The sequence below is a fragment of the Microchirus variegatus genome (assembly GCF_963457635.1).
Source record: "Microchirus variegatus genome assembly, chromosome: 16".
Taxonomy (NCBI): domain Eukaryota; kingdom Metazoa; phylum Chordata; class Actinopteri; order Pleuronectiformes; family Soleidae; genus Microchirus; species Microchirus variegatus.
In genome coordinates this window covers 15,072,358-15,089,702 of record NC_139817.1, presented here as the reverse complement: position 1 = coordinate 15,089,702, position 17,345 = coordinate 15,072,358, and the positions used below count along the sequence as shown (strand labels likewise).

At 38.4% G+C, this 17,345-nt stretch overlaps 1 protein-coding gene across 2 annotated transcripts; it reads right to left on the bottom strand.

Moving 5' to 3' along the window:
• Nucleotides 1-360: 360 nt before the first annotated feature.
• LOC310938050 (anthrax toxin receptor 2-like) lies at nt 361-14,609 on the bottom strand. 2 transcript variants are annotated; one of them, XM_083902448.1, is made up of 17 exons: nt 14,319-14,609; nt 13,212-13,283; nt 12,464-12,535; nt 12,291-12,372; nt 10,979-11,083; nt 10,424-10,492; nt 7,848-7,928; nt 7,704-7,764; nt 7,014-7,109; nt 5,698-5,767; nt 2,572-2,650; nt 2,287-2,382; nt 2,120-2,173; nt 1,897-1,992; nt 1,647-1,820; nt 1,460-1,540; nt 364-546 (listed from the first exon to the last, which is right to left on the bottom strand). In XM_083902448.1, exons 1-17 carry the CDS (start codon nt 14,447-14,449, stop codon nt 508-510), a joined length of 1,458 nt encoding a protein of 485 aa, XP_083758574.1. In that variant the 5' UTR covers nt 14,450-14,609; the 3' UTR covers nt 364-507. The 2 variants fall into 2 exon arrangements, with proteins under 2 accessions (XP_083758575.1, XP_083758574.1); XM_083902449.1 differs by lacking the exons at nt 10,424-10,492; nt 10,979-11,083 and having other exon boundaries at nt 361-546.
• Between the last annotated feature and the right edge of the window lie 2,736 nt (nt 14,610-17,345).

Here is a 17,345-nt window from a genome sequence, read left to right as displayed (position 1 = left end):
GTGTCACCGTGAGCTTGTTGCTGGTTGGCTGGCTCTGTGTTGGTAAGCTATTTTTCGTTAACGCACCAGTTGATGTATGAAGTGAAATGAAATGAAAAAGTGTTTGGGTTTTGATTTAAGACACACACTGATGTCATTTAAAATCTACGTATGAGTGGAAGTGATGCTACATTTCTATGTTTTTTAAGTGTTCATGTATTTTATATTTGTATTTCTCGCGTATGCTTTTATTTTCAATCGTTTTTTTTTTTATCGTGTATCATTTGTGTCGTCGCCGGTCAGGGTACTTGTACTGACGGTCTTTGTGAAAAAAAGAGAATTATATATTTTTCTTTCAAATAAACAAAATTACTGCACATGCTGGTGTGACTTGGTTTTTAAGTAAAAAAAAAAAGACATTTATTTACAATATACATTCCAACATTGATCTCTGTGTGTGTACACGTCAAGTCATCTGTGTCCAAAAACAGGCATAAAATGAAAAGTGTTGATCCTCGTGTAAGAACATCAGTGACTTTGAACTCGAGTGAAGTTAATGCAGCGGCCCTGAAAAAAAAAAAAAAAAAGAAATCACATTAGATGAAACAGCACATGTGCTGCATGTCATGTTTTCATTTATCAGAATGGAATTGGAATCCAATATCTGGCGACAAGTCAACATAATTTCTCATGAAAGAAAAACACAGCAAAAACAAGGACTGAAGGAACAGTTGTTTCTCTTTTTACGCCTGAATCAGGAATGCTTTGCACACAAGTGGACAAAACATGAAGCCAAATCTTCTACAATGGATCAGTCAATATTTAAAGAATTAAACAATCCTGTAAGAGTGGAGTCTGTTTGGTGACGCCCTATGCAAGCACAGACTGTGAATATTAACAATAGAGCTGATGCAATAATTGGCTGCGTAATAACAGATAATAAGAGACAGGAAACTGGGCTTTGTTATTTTGTTCTTATCTAATCGAGTCACTGGGAAGTCAAGAGAAGAGGGTGGAACCACTTTCTAATGAGCTCATAAAAATCAATTTCTTAATGGTGTTGATCTTCATTTGAAAGATGCAATACTGATTCAGAAAATCCACCTTTTATCAATCTTTTAGTTTATGCCATTTCCTGTATCATCTGCGCAAATCTCTCGAGACTATCAAGGTCACGTGAGACTTGAGTGCAATAGCCTTGCGTGACTATGAGTGTGAGGATTTAGAACCAAAAATACTAATAGGTTTTTAAGGTTTAAATTAAAATTGTCACCTTACGGCTGAACTGTACAGTTGCACTGTGAGGTAATTTTAAATTAAAAGCGCATTTGCAGCATTTGTTCTGTGGAAAATATATTTCATAATCAAGCAAAACGATGTATGGAAAAGTAAATCAATATCACAATCCAATCAGAGCCTTGTGAAGCAAATTTTAATAAATTCAAGAAATTAGAAGAGATTCCCAAGCGTTATTTCTTACCTTATCCTGATGTGTCGGCCTCATGATTGCCACTCTGTCGTACTGTCTTCTCAGCAAAGCCAACAACGCATCAAAACGCCCCTAAAGGTCAAACAATGTCAAATCATATTCTGTATTTTCTTTTACAATTCCCAGCATAACTTAATGTGAAGGGCTTTTAATTTGAAAAGCACTGACGAGGTCTCACCTTGATGGGAGTGTACCATTTGGACTGTGGTTGCGGGCTGTACACTGGAGGAGGTCTTGGTGGGGGTCGGGGTATAATGGGCTCCTCCACTTCCTCTGGCACAGTCACCACAGCGTTTTTGGCTTTCTCCAGCCGTGACCCCTCCTCTGTGGAGCCTTTCTGCCCCCAGCGAACCTAAAGTAAATACAAACGGCAGATACAGTATCAAATGTGTGTGTCAATTTACTTTTTATCTGTGTGTTTATTTTACCTCCATGCGTTTGATTCCTCCAGGTCCTCTGCCTCCGTAGTATGAAGCATCCACTGTGGGCCACCTGTGTTTGGGTGTGAGATCCTCCTCCAGCTCCTTAAAAACAACCACACAAATATGATTATAACTTTATTTTGATTTGCCACTGGAGGCTGAGAATATCAAAGCTTTTAAAAACCAAAACATATAAAAAAAAAAAATTAAAAATAAAATGTTCGCTCACAATGACAGGAGGTGGAGGAGGAGGCGGTCGAGATGGTGGTGGGTCTCTGATCACCTGTAAGAAATGAGGGACTGTTACTATAGAAACTCTGGCTACTTCCATAAAAAAAAAAAATAGTAGTAAATTGTGGTTCATTCTTCTGAATTACACACAAAGCGTGGACTCACCACTGTGCAGCAAAGAGGCCAGAACCACCAGAGCAACACGAGAGCCAGCAACAGCAACAGAGCCAAGAGCAACCAGAGAACCCAGGTCCCATTAGACTGTAGTCAACACACACAAGATAAATATAATATATAGTGGCTTATATGAAAACCACACCCAGAAGAATATACACTAATTAAAATGAAACACACTTTAAAATGTTTGACATTTTAACGTACAAAAAACCCAAAAAAATAATACTTTATACAATATTTGAACATATACAGTCCTCTATGAACGAAACTCACACATGTTGTGGCATGGATGGTGATGGGAGTGGAGATGAAAGATTGTCCGTTGTTCAGACTCACCAGCACCTCAACTGATCTGTGAATTATCACACAACACAATCACTTACAAAAAACCACAGCAACAAATGAAGAAACGATTGCTACACAAACGTCTGTATCGCAGCCTCGAAGACAAGTTTAAAGCTGTATGTACCTTTTAAATAAAAGCAAATACCTATTATATTCAAAACATCGTCAAATAACTTCACACTCTCCTGATTAAGACTAATCAGATTGATATATACAATATTTATAAAAAATAAATACATAAATGGTTTCCTTGCTGAAGCCAACCAAGGAACAATATACTGAACAGCCACTAGGTGGCGACTCGCCTGGTGGCAAAAAGAAACCTGTTTAAATTGAAGTCTTTGTGAAAATGGTTTTACTTCTCACTTCATTTTCAACATCTCTTAACATTTCCCAACATAAGTTAATGGTCTAAATGTGTCTAAATCTAAACTAGTGTGAGGTCCCCATTAATAGAGTAAAATGTCAATTTTGTGTCCATTTAGAAAAAAAAAAATAGAGTGTAATATACATATGGGTGGACACTAGTGTGATTGATAGCTGGTATCATAAAATAGGAGCCTCCAGTTGCTTCCAGTTGTACATTGCTGGTCAAATCTTGATTCTGGAGGTTTTGTGGTATATGTATGTGTGTGTGTGTGTGTGTGTGGCAGGTGTGCTGTGGGGGCGTGGCTAATCCCCTGCACACCTGAGATTCATTCAAAATCAACCACAGCTCCATATATACCCAGTGCTTCCAATCAGTTTTTCCAGCCAGTTTGTGTGTTGACCTCAGTGATGTTCTTGCTATACTTTTCTATTATTTTCTCTCATATTCTCTCGTTCAGTTTTAAAGGCTTATGTTAGAGGAATCAATGACTTAACTTCTCTCATTCTGCCAAAATCACTGAATCGTAGTAAAAGAAAGTCCATGCATTTCATATTTTTGTCCTGATTTCACCGTCTGCCTTTAAAAGTTTGTTGTTTGTTTGACTCCAACTATCAAGCTGAGATGTTATTTTAGTTTTGTCCCTGATCGGTGATCAAACAGTGAGTGGGTGAGACGAGCAGGGTGGCTGGAGACAGATAAGGAGACACACAGAGAGAGAACGGGTGCTGTTTGAAGTGGGTGAAGTTAAATCCGGGGTTGGCTCACTCTCTAAATGCCACAGAGATATTTTGGTCGGACTGGCTTCAGTTCATCCAACACTTTGAGCCGTTACCAGATTTTACTGCAAACTTTGCTCTTGTTTCTCTCTCGGTTTCACACACACCCACACATGAAAAACTTCTCCAGCTTCTTGTACACTCATGATGCGTTCCCCTTACCTTAACCTTAACCCTCACATTTAAACACCTAATCTAAACCCAATTCTAACCCTACCTCATGTTACATTATGTTATGTTTGAAACACTGTCCTCACAGCCTCCTACGGACAGGCACGCACGCACACACACACACACACACACATTCTTGTACTTGCTGCATACTGACGACTGGGTTGCTGACAAAGTGAGGCCCAGCATTTCCACTTTATAAATCAACACAATTACAAATATATATTGTTAGCAAAATTTTTGTCAAAACAGTTTTGGTCCAAAATTTTTACAAAAAGGTCATATATGTTGACCAAAATTTCAAAAAAAAATTGACCAAAAATTTTTGGTCCAAAATTTGACATAAAAGTCATACTACACTGTCGTCCAATTTTTTTTTTTTACAAAGCATGTTATGGCAACCTAAGGAAGTGCTTTCAATGAAAACAAGGTGAGGACCGGCCAAAATGTCCTCACGCCGTAAAAATGACCTCACTTTGTTCGTTAAAAACCCTCACTGGTCCTCCATATGCCGCAAATACAAGAACACACACACACACACACACACAGACATTCTTGTACTTGCTGCATACTGAGGACTGGGCTGCTGACAAAGTGAGGACCAGCATTTCCACTTAATAAATCAACACAATTACAAATATCTACTTCATGAATGACATCTATATAGAACTACTAATGTCTGCAGGGCAAAAAGGGCTGGAAAACTTTTTCGATTTTTTTTAATTTTTGGTCCAACATTTTACAAAAACATCATATTATGTCGACCAAAATAAAAAAGAATTTGACAAAAAAAATTTGGTCCAAAATTTGACAAAAAGGTCATACTATACTATGTCGTCCAAAATGTGATTTTTTTTTGACAAATTGAGTATAGCATGTTATAGCAACCTAAGGAAGTGATTTCAATGAAAAAAAAGTGAGGACCAGCCAAAATGTCCTCACTGGTTAAAAACCCTCACTGGTCCTCAGTATGCCGCAAGTACAAGAACACACACACACACACACACCCCTACACACACACACACACACACTACTATTCTTCTCAGGACACTGAAATGATTCATATGAACAGCCTCAATAAAGAGCTCTCCCTAATCTTTACCTGAACATTATTAAAAGCTTAGTCCGTAACTTATCCACATAATCAGAAATGAGTATGTGATCTCATTAGGACCAGGTTTTGGTCTCTATGAGGACTACTGGTCGTGAGAAGGTTAGTATTTACACAAAAAAAAAAGGTCCTAAAGAGGTGACAAATACACACAAACACTACAGTGTGTGGTGTTTTTATGTTGTAAAGTTTCAGGGAAAATAAAGCCTGTAGAGATAAAGGTGCAGTGTGTGTAATTAATTACCCTACCCATAAGTATGTTTGTACAAACGCATTAAAAATAAAAAATATTTGGTTTTCTTGTCTCGTGTCTCCATATTCTGTGATGGTGCAAACATATTCTTAATACCCTTAAATCTAGTAATAATTCATGTAAAACAAAATTGGTTTTGCTACATAACAAACAAAACAGACAAGAACTAGAACCGAAATGACAATAACAATAATCATGCAACACAACACATGAATGCGGTTTCTTTGCTCTGTGTTATGAAATTCTTGTGGTTCCGGGTTATTCACAGAGTTAAATCATAACAACCAGAGTGGTACGCTGTGATTATACGATCATTACATTACACGGTGCAATCACACACAGTATATGCGTTTGTGTGTTTGTCTCGACTTACTCTCCGACCTCCTGCAGAGTGGGAGCGGGACACAGCAGATACCCGTCTTTAACCACTGTCGGCCTCTGCTCTGCGGGGAAGAAGAAGAAATACACAAGAATGTTACAATACAATGTCAAATATGCAATTTATAGAATAGATACTGGGAAATAATTACCCCAAAATAAACACCCTGTATTATAAATGGTTTGTACGAACTAACAGATATATTTTGTGACATTTGTACGTCTGAGATTACAAAATGATGAATGAGGAGATACGTTGTGATGTTATATGTACACAATATGTTGAAATAATATACACGCATACATGAATACATACATGAATTTACAAGGGATTACAGTTAACAAAACAGTAATAATATCACTAATACTAAGTAAAGTAACTCTGAGTTAATGTGTGACTAGATTGAGATTAGTTTGAGCAGCAGGTCATATTAGAAGGAATATGCAGCAAATTATATGCAGTAAAAGTTGGGAGATATTCATTTATTACTTGGAAAAACAGCTACGTATTGTTCAAATACATTGGAGTTGGGTTCCAAAAGAACCTTAATGTCCATAATATTTTAATTGTATTTACAAATACAAATAATACAAATTTAACGTAACTCAATTGCCTTTGATATCAAGTAAATAACATTTGGTTGACATCAAATTCAAGGACATTCTAGGACCAATTTCCTCAAAATCAAGGTACGTCATTTGCTCTTTCTTGCTTAACTTTACTAGCTCATTGCTCTGCATGGAATCTCACGTCAGAGAGAGACCGTGGACAGTTCACAACAAACACCGCTAGTTACAACTTGCGTAGGCCTAGTCCACGTAGATTAAGTATGAAACAACGGATAGCTTCGCAACAAACAGGAAATAAAATCTGAAGCAACAGAGCAAAGCAAAAGAAAAAACTGAAAAAACCCTCGAGCACAAGACATCAAAACAAGAGAGTAAGATTAAGGAAGCAATGATAGAGTTTTGTCATGTATTATGTCCTCGCAGTGACTCTGTCTCTATTGATCCATTAATAGACTAGAGACAACATGTCCTCCTTCTTTCTGCTCCCTGTTTAATAATGTCTCCTCTGTTCTGTGGCTCGGAGTCGATAAAAAGCAGCCACTGTTTGTGCCTGGACGTCATGACTCTGACTTTCCACTGCAGCACAGAGGTCTGCACACTGTATCTGCGTTTCACATGATTACCAACCAGCATCGCAGTAGCAAGTGAGCACGTAGCACGCGTTACTGGTGAACTTTAAAACAAAACAACAGTTGCAGGTTTGAATGTAGTGTAGACATACTTTACAGTATATTTACTGACTCTGTGTGTGTTGGTTGACGGTGAGGAGACAGAGTATGTTGTCTGTCCTCCTGGATCCACTGAAGCTGCTGCCTTTCAGCACCACGTTGAACGACTCTGGACAAACACATCAATACATTAACATTATAGAACTGTACCTGCATTTTATACATATATTGGCTTATAGAAAAAAATATAAATCATTATTATTATTAACTTCTCTGTCCTCGATCTGCAGGTATTGGTGACTAGGGTTCGAAGTTCCTCTTTATCATTTAATATTGATAACTAAAAATACTAAAGTTTTGGTACCTAAGGAGTTAATCTCATCAACACCTGTGTTTGAGCAAGATATAAAGATAAATAAATGTATTGTAATATGTAGTGTATTTTCTTAAATGCATCATTCAGGAATTAGTATCAAAGTCAAGAAATTGATATTGATACCATATTGCATTCTTTTAATCATTACCAGGGCTGCAGGATCCAGATATGAGGCTATTATGACTTAATATTATCAGGATTAAACTGTTATCAAAATATGTGCTGCTGTTGCTATGAATTACTAATTAATAACAACATTACTATTTTTCTTTCACCACAACCAGCCTAGGCAGATGAGTCCTGCAGAGATGTTTAAAAAAAAAAAAAAAAATTGAATTTTCTGCAAACATAAACTCTGTCATGTACACGTCTTGACCTCAAACTTACCGTTCACACAAACACTCGATGGCTCGATGGTGAATACATCAGTGCAAGACTGCTTCAGGATCTGTGTGAACACACAGAGCTGGAGTTAAAGGTCTGTATTCACGCTGCACAAAGTCACACTCGTTGCATGACATGTGACCTCACCGAGTTGACGATGTCTTTGAGGGCATGAAATCCCGACAAAACCGGGAAGACTTGATCTGTGCTGTCTGCGATTTCAGCAAGCTAGGAGAAAAACATAAATGTGAAATTCAATCAACATTTGTAGTCTAGAATTATGAAGTAAAGACAGAAAACAGTTTCTTTCAATGACCAATCAGCATTCTCCAGATGACGTCACACAGGTGGATAAACTCTGCTCACTTTCAGCAATACTCTCACATGACAAGCAGCTAATTTGAGAAATTGTGAGCTCGTATCAAGGCCAGGCCAGGATTTCCTGGAATAATACCAACTACAGGTGTTTCCTCCCAGCTGCGGAGCATTTCGGCAGCTTTACACTACTGCCTTTGGTTTGTTAGCTAGCTGAGATTCTAGCAGCTTTTATCTCCTGCTAGCTAGCTGAGATGCTAGCTTACTTTGTCCCTGAAAATACATCTACCCAGAATACAAAAACACACAGAAAAGCTCTGCCTCTTTATTCATAAGTCATAAAGACGAGGAAATGAAGGACAGGGTCTCTGCAGGTTTCAACAAGTCAAATTTAAGACTTTTTAAAGACCAATTTCAAATCCATATTGGCAAAAAAGTACAAAAGACATGAAGGAAAATTTGAGCCATAAATCATTCGGCTTAGCTGTGGGCTTTCATTAAGTTTTCTCCGCTGCTATGCTAAGCTGTAACACAATGCGGCGCGCGCACAGCACACTAGCTAGTGGTGCTCGATAAATTCTCACCGGGCAGCACAGGTGGCATACTTTAGTTCCGTGTTGTAGTTATGTTATCGCAATCTCAAAAACAGAAACACTTCAACGCGAGACTGAAGTTAATGCATGCTTTGTATAAAAATAACGTTAATAGATTTTTAAGACCTTTCAAAATTGTATTTAAGACCTTATGAGATTTTAGGAGAATTTAAGACATTTTAAGGCCTTAAAGGGGAAATGAGTAGTTTATAGTGCCATCTAGAGGAGAGGCTGAAATTTACAACAAAGACCTGCTGCTCTGCTCACCCCCTCCCTTCCTTGAGCGCTACGGTATCCACAGCTGGTAAAATGTCGTCCTCGTCGTCTTTCTCCGTGTCAGCAGATGAGGTTCGTGAGGTGAGGGAGAGGGCGAGCTACCGCGGCCGTAGCAGACGAAGCGGAGAGAGAGGAGGCGGGACTTCCGCTACAAGTAAAGAGACGCTTGTTTTGTTCTCTCGCGTTTGTCCTTACAGGCTCCGGTAGAAACATGGCGTCTCGCTGCTAACAGTGGCTATGCAACCGTGGTCCGCGGTCATGTTATTTAACATGACTTTTTGAAACACTACGAAAATGAAACAAAATCTAGCGACTAGACAATGCAGGAGCACATAATATGTATAAAAAAGTGGATTTTGGGTTATTTAAACCCATAAATACTACATATTGTACCTTTAAATTCAAATTATTGGATTTAAGACTTTTTAAGACTTTTTAAGACCCTGCGGATACCCTGGAAGGACTACTGTTGTGAGGCTGCAATTACCACTAATAGAGACAGAGGACGATAGAGGGCAAGACTAGCTAAACCAGCTTTCTGTGTTTTTGTACAGTCTTTCATTAAACTACGACCAAAATGGTAAAACATTTGTTTCTGTACATGGTTGATAAACAGGAGGTTTGATACTGATGTGTGTATGTTAATATTCTATAAAAACACTGACCACGCGTTCTAGCTTCAGTCTGCTGGTTTTGGTTCAGTGCATTTAGGAAGCGAAAGCTTGTAGTTTGTAGGAGATGAAAGCTGTGAATACATGGAGCTGCAGCTTTCATCTCCTGCTTTAACGACAGCAGAACAGGAAGCTTGTCTGGCATTACTTAATTAGACAGTGATGTAATGACTTCCTCCTGACCACAGAGTGCACTTGGTCACTCAGTAAGCAGGCAGACCAGAAGATCACTTGCACCCGTGGACTCCTGTCGGCCCTCTGGTCCTGATTTATGCAGTAAAAGTGCTTATCTATATATAAATTCATTACATGATAATAATGTAATACAGGACAATATAAAACAAACAACACATGCAGGAATGATGGATTGAAAAAAAATATTTAAAAAATGATAATGATAATGTTAAAACGATAACAATTAGCTACAATGGGAGGAGAAAGAAGGAGTAACTCACATAGTAAATACATGCATATGCACCTAGCTTCAAATTTGCAATGAAAATCTGCCCTAGGAATATAAATCAAAATGCATCACACACCCCAAAACTAGAAATCTCCACCAACCGCCTGCTGTTCAGCATCATTCACTTGAACCACAAACAGACAAAGCCAAAGGCTACGGGGATGTGTTCATAAATCTGGGCCCAAAAACAACAGCCTGTTGAATTTATGACCGCATCACACACAAATACACAAACACACGCACACACACACAGAGAGAAAGACAAATAAAAAACCTCCCTGTGTTTCTACGGCCAACAGTATCAGTAACCGAGGCAAGTGTTTTCTCTCTCACAGAGCGGCACGACAGAAACCAGTGAGACAAAGTAAAGAGAGAAGAGACAGTATAAACATTAGATGTTTCTACCTGTTTGTGGTCAAAGTCCATGACCCCGACACAGTACACTCTGGCTCCAAAGCCTCTGGCTTTGTCCGCCTGGGAAACACGACACAGTCAGTGATGATGGGAAAATCAGAAAACCTTATTTGACATTCTTTAATCGTGTTTATCTGAAATAAAAATGTCCCTGCAGCAGATGGACTATTAACGTCTATTCTATTGTATTTCAACGGTGATGTCTGTTTGTTTCTTCCATGCAGCGACTGTTAAACGTCACTTAACATGATACAAAGATCAACACGTCCACCCGTGGAGCTTTTATTTGGTGTTTTGTAACTCGGTAAAATAACAGAGCACGCGGTTCGACAAGTATGTTTATGTGTCAGTGTGTGTTTTGCTTTCACGACCGCAAAATCTCAAGAGTTCAGCATTCATAAACCATTCTCAAAAGTAAAATAAACCCACTCAACCCTTTTCTTCACTTGTATTGTGTTTAAACTGAAAGTGTCTTTCTGTCAGGAGCCATAAATCAAGTCAAACGCTGGTATGCTGATGGGGAATGTCCTCTGAGGAGACAGTTACCTCCTGGACACTTAGCTCATAGGGGTAGACCTCCAGCTTTCCATCAGTCAGAATGATGATGATGGTAGATGAGGGTGCGGTTTGAGCATTCATCTGCTCCGACACCTGACGAGAGAAAGGCAGCACATATTTGGTGGAAGGTTTTCAGGTGTGTAGTTATTTTTATTGAGTCTTTATTTAACCCGGTTACTCGATCCAAAAACACTTAATATAACAAAACTGATATGGGCTCATAAAAAACCTGGACTTTAAAATCTTTAGCAGCGCTCTCAACTAGATCAGTGATTCCCAAAAAATGGGTCGGGGCCCAGAGATGTTTTTTTATGGGAATGAATGGAATGAAGCAGTAATTAGTCTACCAACAGATATAGCTGTTAATTATTTGCTACACTATGCACACATTTACCTCTTTGAGGATTTATATGGTGAAATTGCATCACAATAATGTGTCATCTTTAAAAAGAGGGTCCCCACAAAGAAAGACACTAAATTGTAAAGAACAAAAAAGTAAAACTTCCATATTTCCATTTCTAAAAAGAGAAGATAATAGAGTATGGTTTTGCAGAAAAACACATAGCAAAGTGGTGACCGATTCGCTTTAGAACAGAGAACACAGCGCTGAGTAAAAGAACCAGTGTTTGCAATGACTCTCAGTGTCCCGTGATAGATGACATCCAGCATGTGAAGATGATGAGCAGAGCAGAGGCATTCATTTACAACATATCTCCATGTTCAATAACAGATAAAAAGGTAGATTCCACAAGTTTTTGTTTACACTTAAAGAAAAAACAATGAATGTGCTCCTTAAAAGACAAAGAATCCCATCCATTATCTACCGCTTTATCCTCCACCGGAGGGTCGTGGGGGTGCTGTGCCTATCTCAGCTGACATAGGGCAATAGGCAGGGTACACCCTGGACAGTTCACTAGTCCATTGCAGGGCCACACATAGAGACAAACAACCATTCACTCTCACACCTACGGTCAATTTAGAGTGACCAATTCACCTCATCCCCAAATCTGTATGTTTTTGAACTGTCGGAGGAAGCCAGAGAACCCGAAGAAAACCCACTCACACACGGGGGGAACATGCAAACTGCATTGCTGCAAAGGCAAGAGCGCTAACCACTACACAAACCGTGGGCCCCAGACAAAGAATTCCAGATATGTAAATGTAGATGTTGATTAATTCTGTTTACCTTTTTATTAGTATATACATTTACATATTTAGAATTCTTCTGTTCATGCGTTGGATGACAATTTACAGGAGATCCTTGAAAGTAAACTGAATATTTGGTGTGGCTTTAACCTACCGCTTTCATGCCCTCGTGCATGTACGTTTCACCAGCAGGATTGATTTGGCTCAACTTCTTCAAACCCTCGTCTATTTTCGACCTTCACAAAACAAAGACAGAGCAGTGTAAATTTAAAAACAGAGGGATGAGACAGCAGTCTCTGTGGTAGAGGAGAAAGACGAGGTCCTCACCTGTCTCCTGTCAGAGGCAGAATTACAACTGCTCTGGCTGAAAACACAATGTAGGATACTCTCATCCTGGGACTGAAACACAAACACACAGAACAAAGGCATTAAATCTGTCTGAAGCACAAACTTTAAGAGAAAAAATAGGATTTTACTCCTCGAGGACAATTGTCAACATAATGCATGCTGTTTGGGAATGTTCCAGGGCTTCTGGAACTCTGGGGAAAGGCAATCATGTTCCTCACAGAGTGAACTGACTGACCTTAGCCACTTTATCAAGTACATTTCCAAATATCTGGTCAGCCAAGCACATGACAGCAACTCAGTGCATTTCAGTCATGCAGACTTTTGTATTTTGCTCCACTGAATCTCCAACGCTGTCAGGTTGACTTTCCTGCTTCTACTTCAGGCACGACTTTCTGTTGTGGTCGTCGTCACCACCTTCAACATCTGGCTAGATGTTTTGCTCCGTCATATTTAGCAACCCACTATTAAACCTAAAGATATCGCACACATACACCCTGAACATCATTACCAGGCGGAGGTTTTGGAGCAGTTGATGGTGGCTATGGATGATGTCTACTCCCCCCAAAATAGACATGCCCTACTTTTCTACTACTTTCTATACTACTACTTTTTGTATTGTAATTTAAAGACTTATACACAGACTCCAGGCTGTATAAAAACCACAACAATCCGCGAGAGAGGGTGGAGAAGAATAAAAAGCATTCCCATCCTTTAACTTCAAAGGCACCTGACAAACTTGTTGGTGAGCTGCTCTGCAAAGCCATAGATCTCGTGCCAGTGTCCCGACACACTGCCCGACCTGCAACACAAACACAGTGACCATTCAGGTGTTTGGATTTACGATTTTAACAACACGTCGATAAAAATCATTTCACTAATAAAGAGATGATAAAAATGTTTTATTGCACTGGGAAGTCACATTGAGATACATATCTTTTATTATTAAGTATGACACAGTCAGTTAACAGCACACATTTAGAAATTGTATCAAGAAATTACAGCAATTATTCTGCATTTAAAACCATTTAAAGGGATGAGGATGGTTCCAGGACCAGGAACTAAAAGTAGAAAATGCTTGATTTGTCAGTTTTTGTCAATCTTTTCATTAATTATGTGTATTTTCAACAACAAATTCTGTGTTTTTCATGTTAATTTATACATTTTTCACATTTAAATTGAATGTCCCGAATGTTATTATTACATTTTATATTGAATATTAAAGTAATAATGCAATGAATGTATATCAAAATCATATATAATCAGTGTTAAATCACTTTATACAGCTTGTTTTCTGTCATTTAAGTTGTATTTTATACTTTCACATATACAGCTCTCGATGTAGAAGCAACAGACAAAACAATATAATGTTTACTGAAATAATAAACATGCAAATCACGTATGACGGGTCAGAATTGTCACTATAGTCATTCAGAGTTATAGAAACTTAAATTCAGCTTGGTTTTTTTTCTATATGAGCAACATAAATACAGTGTTATATGACAACAACAGCCCTTATGCAAAAGCAACATGAACTATAATAAAGGCAGAACAGGTGTTGGCCAGTTTTCTAAGTTTATAAATAGAAAATGTGCTCAGTTATCTATTTTGTTTTTGTTGGACAGATAACAAACATCCCACTGAGCTTAGCCATGATATGAACTCTCTACGGTGTAGAGCGAAAGCATTAAAATAAACTTGTCAAACGTGCAGTGAAGCAGCAGAGGAGCGAGCATGGCCGGATAAACACATCCATACATGGAGATGAAAAAGTGAATCAAAGACTGTGGGGTTGCATGAATGTGTCCTCAAAACACCAGCTTCATCACATGCTCACCTGTCCAACACAAAGTAAACATCAAACGCTCCATCACAGGACGTGTCTTCATTCACGTCTGCTTCCACCAAGACACACAACAACAACAGCAGCAGCAGCAGGACTTTACAGCATCTCCATATCACATCCATAATAATCCATGTGTAATCATATCAGCAGGAGGTTTGCATTGCAAGAAAAGGTCCTCAAATCAGCCATGAGGCGTTTGTGTCCGCAGCAGCAGCAGCAGCTCACATGCTGATCCACTGGTGTGTTCTCTGTAGTCAGTGTGTGAGTGTGTGTGTGTGTGTGTGTGTGTGTGTGTGTGTGTGTGTGTGTGTGTGTGTTCACTGACAGCAGCAGGCTGATGAATGGTAATAATATAAACAGGGCAGGGCTCAGCTGCTTCGCAAACCACTGTCAACACAACTCTCATGACAACAGAACTCTGCTTCCTTCAGGATCCTTCAAATTAAAGCAAAGCCACACACAGAACTTCTACTGCATTCATTCTCCATATAAATTGGAAAATAACGTTTTGTTTTTACATTTGTATTTGCTTTAAATGTATTATTACTGTTACTACACTCCATGTTTACTTTTTATTAAATAACTTTTATTTTTGTATTTTCTATTTAAATTATACCAGCACGAAAAGCATGACAACAAATCTCGAATCTATTCATAAGAACACTGTGTATATTAATATTTTCTTGCATTTTTCAACTCGGTTGTATATCAGGGGCTGAGAGCTTTTATAAACATAGCTATGACTCTGTTATAATAATGCAAAGATACAGTGTTTTTGTGTACATTTAGGCTGCTTTTAAATAAACTGAAACAAAAAATAGGGGACGAGACACATATAGATACATGTAATACAATATTTATTGTATATATTACAATATGGATATTCATACATAAGTAAAAAGGTGGGTGCCAAGTAGTTATATAGTGTTATATGGCAAAATCTGGTTCTCATTTTTTACATTATATTCCCTCTATTGTACTGTGCTGTGTTCTTTTATTTTGAAGGACTAAAGATCTTCCATGTTGCTCCTGGCACTGAACTTGACATGGTTTTCAGCAGCTGACCAAAGGACAGAAATAGTAACTGACTTACCGGACAAAGAAATACAAAGAATGACATGCGACTTAATGAAACTGAATATGAATTAATGAAAGTCTATTCTGGTCATGGTTTAACTTTAAACAGGTGTAAGAGAGACAGAGCGATGCATCTCTTCCCCCAGTGCTTTTAATTATGTTGGTATATTTTCATATTCTTTTTAATTAAGTTAAAGGGAACTGCAAGTAAGAATTGTATCATATTAAGTCATAAGATTACTATGATATGTCATCAGGGATTAAGGAAACAGAATTATTTTTAGTGATGACAATGATATGGAAAGTTAATTTAAAGCCTGGACATTCTGTTAAATTCATGTTGTGGAAAAATGGGTGTGAGTGCAGCTGCTTAATCCAATCCAAGTCTGTCTCATTAATCATTCTCTCCATGTTCTGATTGCCTGATGCACTGTTTCTCTTCTCTGGACCAAACATGTTCCTGTTCCTGGAAATCTTTTGCAGATGTAAAGTCAGGCTTGAACAACACACTGACATAATGAGTTTTCAGTGTCAGAAGGATTTTCTGCTTCACTGTGATTGCGGTCCTGAACGTTTCCTCCCAAATGCAGGAATGAAACCCTCTCCTTTTGTCTTGGGAAGGACACCAATTATAAGCTGTAACTTGTTTTTGCACCATCACAATCTTAGGTGCCCATTATACATTGCATGTGAGCTGTATTTACACTGTATATTTAACATTAATTTCAGCAAGAATGTTAAGCACTCACTGCCCGTGGATGAAATCATGTCAGCATGAATAATAACATACCAAAGTCATTGTGTCTGTAAATGGCAGCCCTTCAGTTGACTCTCTCATGCGTCAGGTCAGGGATCCATGTCTGATTTTTCACAGATGGCTGTTAGGAGTCATGCCATCACTGTTGTATTTGAGGGTGTGGGGATGCTTTGTTCATTTCCCCTTCCAATCCAGTATTTCTAAAACAACTGCAGGGTGAAAAAAAAAGGGGGGGGGGGGGGGGAGTAAAAACTATTGATGTATGATGTTTATTAGAGTCTGTGCGACATTTCCCAACAGGAAAGTCAGAAAATCCCCAACTGCGCAGATTGAGTTCTCCAAGAACACCAGGGGGAAAAAAGGGAAATAAAAATTACATGACAGTAAATCCAAACACTGTAGACTGAAGTGAGTCTTCCACTCAAGTCAGCGGAAATTGAAGGAAACTATAGTTTAAGCTGCAGGTGGATTCCTTCTTTTTCAGGGGAAGATCTGGATCTGTTTCATCCAGGCTAAAGGGTGAAACAGCAGGAATGAGGGATTCTCCCTGTACTTCAGTTATGCTCTGCTTTGACTCCAGTGGAAAACAAAACAAAACACAGAGGTATGTTTGAACTCTGCGTGACCACAGTTATCTCATGTATTGAAATGAAATCAATCTTTGAGGGTGTGGGCTATGAAAAGCAGTCACTGTTTAAGTGTGTACTAAAGGAGATAGTTTTGCTGTAAAATTGAGGGGCTAGTTTTCTTTCTACAGAAGAGGCGTAAAGCTTCATGTAAATTAAACTAAATGAAACAGCCTCACTTCTGGAATTAAAGTCAGAATTCTGAGATTAAAGTCAGAATGATGTGATTTAAATTAACTAGCTGGCTAGCTTGCTGCACGCCCTCTATCATCATAGCTTTTGTAGTTTAGCAAATGTAGTTCAGCCTCAGATTTAAGTTAGAGATTTAAATTACAATTCTGAGAAAAAAGGTAAAACTTCTGAGATTTAAGTCATAATTATTATTATTATTATTTTATTTTTTTTAAATCCAAAAATAATTCCCGATGTGGCCCTTACCGTATTCTTTCAGCAGGCAGAGTGCGTTTCGCCACGTTTACCAGTAGATGACAGTGACGCACCGTTTCCCCTTGTAGCCAACAATAACAAAAAAAATAAGGTGCTGTGTGTCGTCAAACA

Bases quoted from the DNA above. Each gene is read 5' to 3' on its own strand.
- LOC310938050 (XM_083902448.1), bottom strand. From the start codon at position 14,449: ATGGATGTGATATGGAGATGCTGTAAAGTCCTGCTGCTGCTGCTGTTG. The intron at 12,536-13,211 runs GTGCCTTTGAAG...TTTGTGTTTCAG, and splicing joins CTCACCAACAAGTTTGTCAG to TCCCAGGATGAGAGTATCCT. The intron at 1,821-1,896 runs GTAAAATAAACA...TATTTACTTTAG, and splicing joins GAGGAATCAAACGCATGGAG to GTTCGCTGGGGGCAGAAAGG.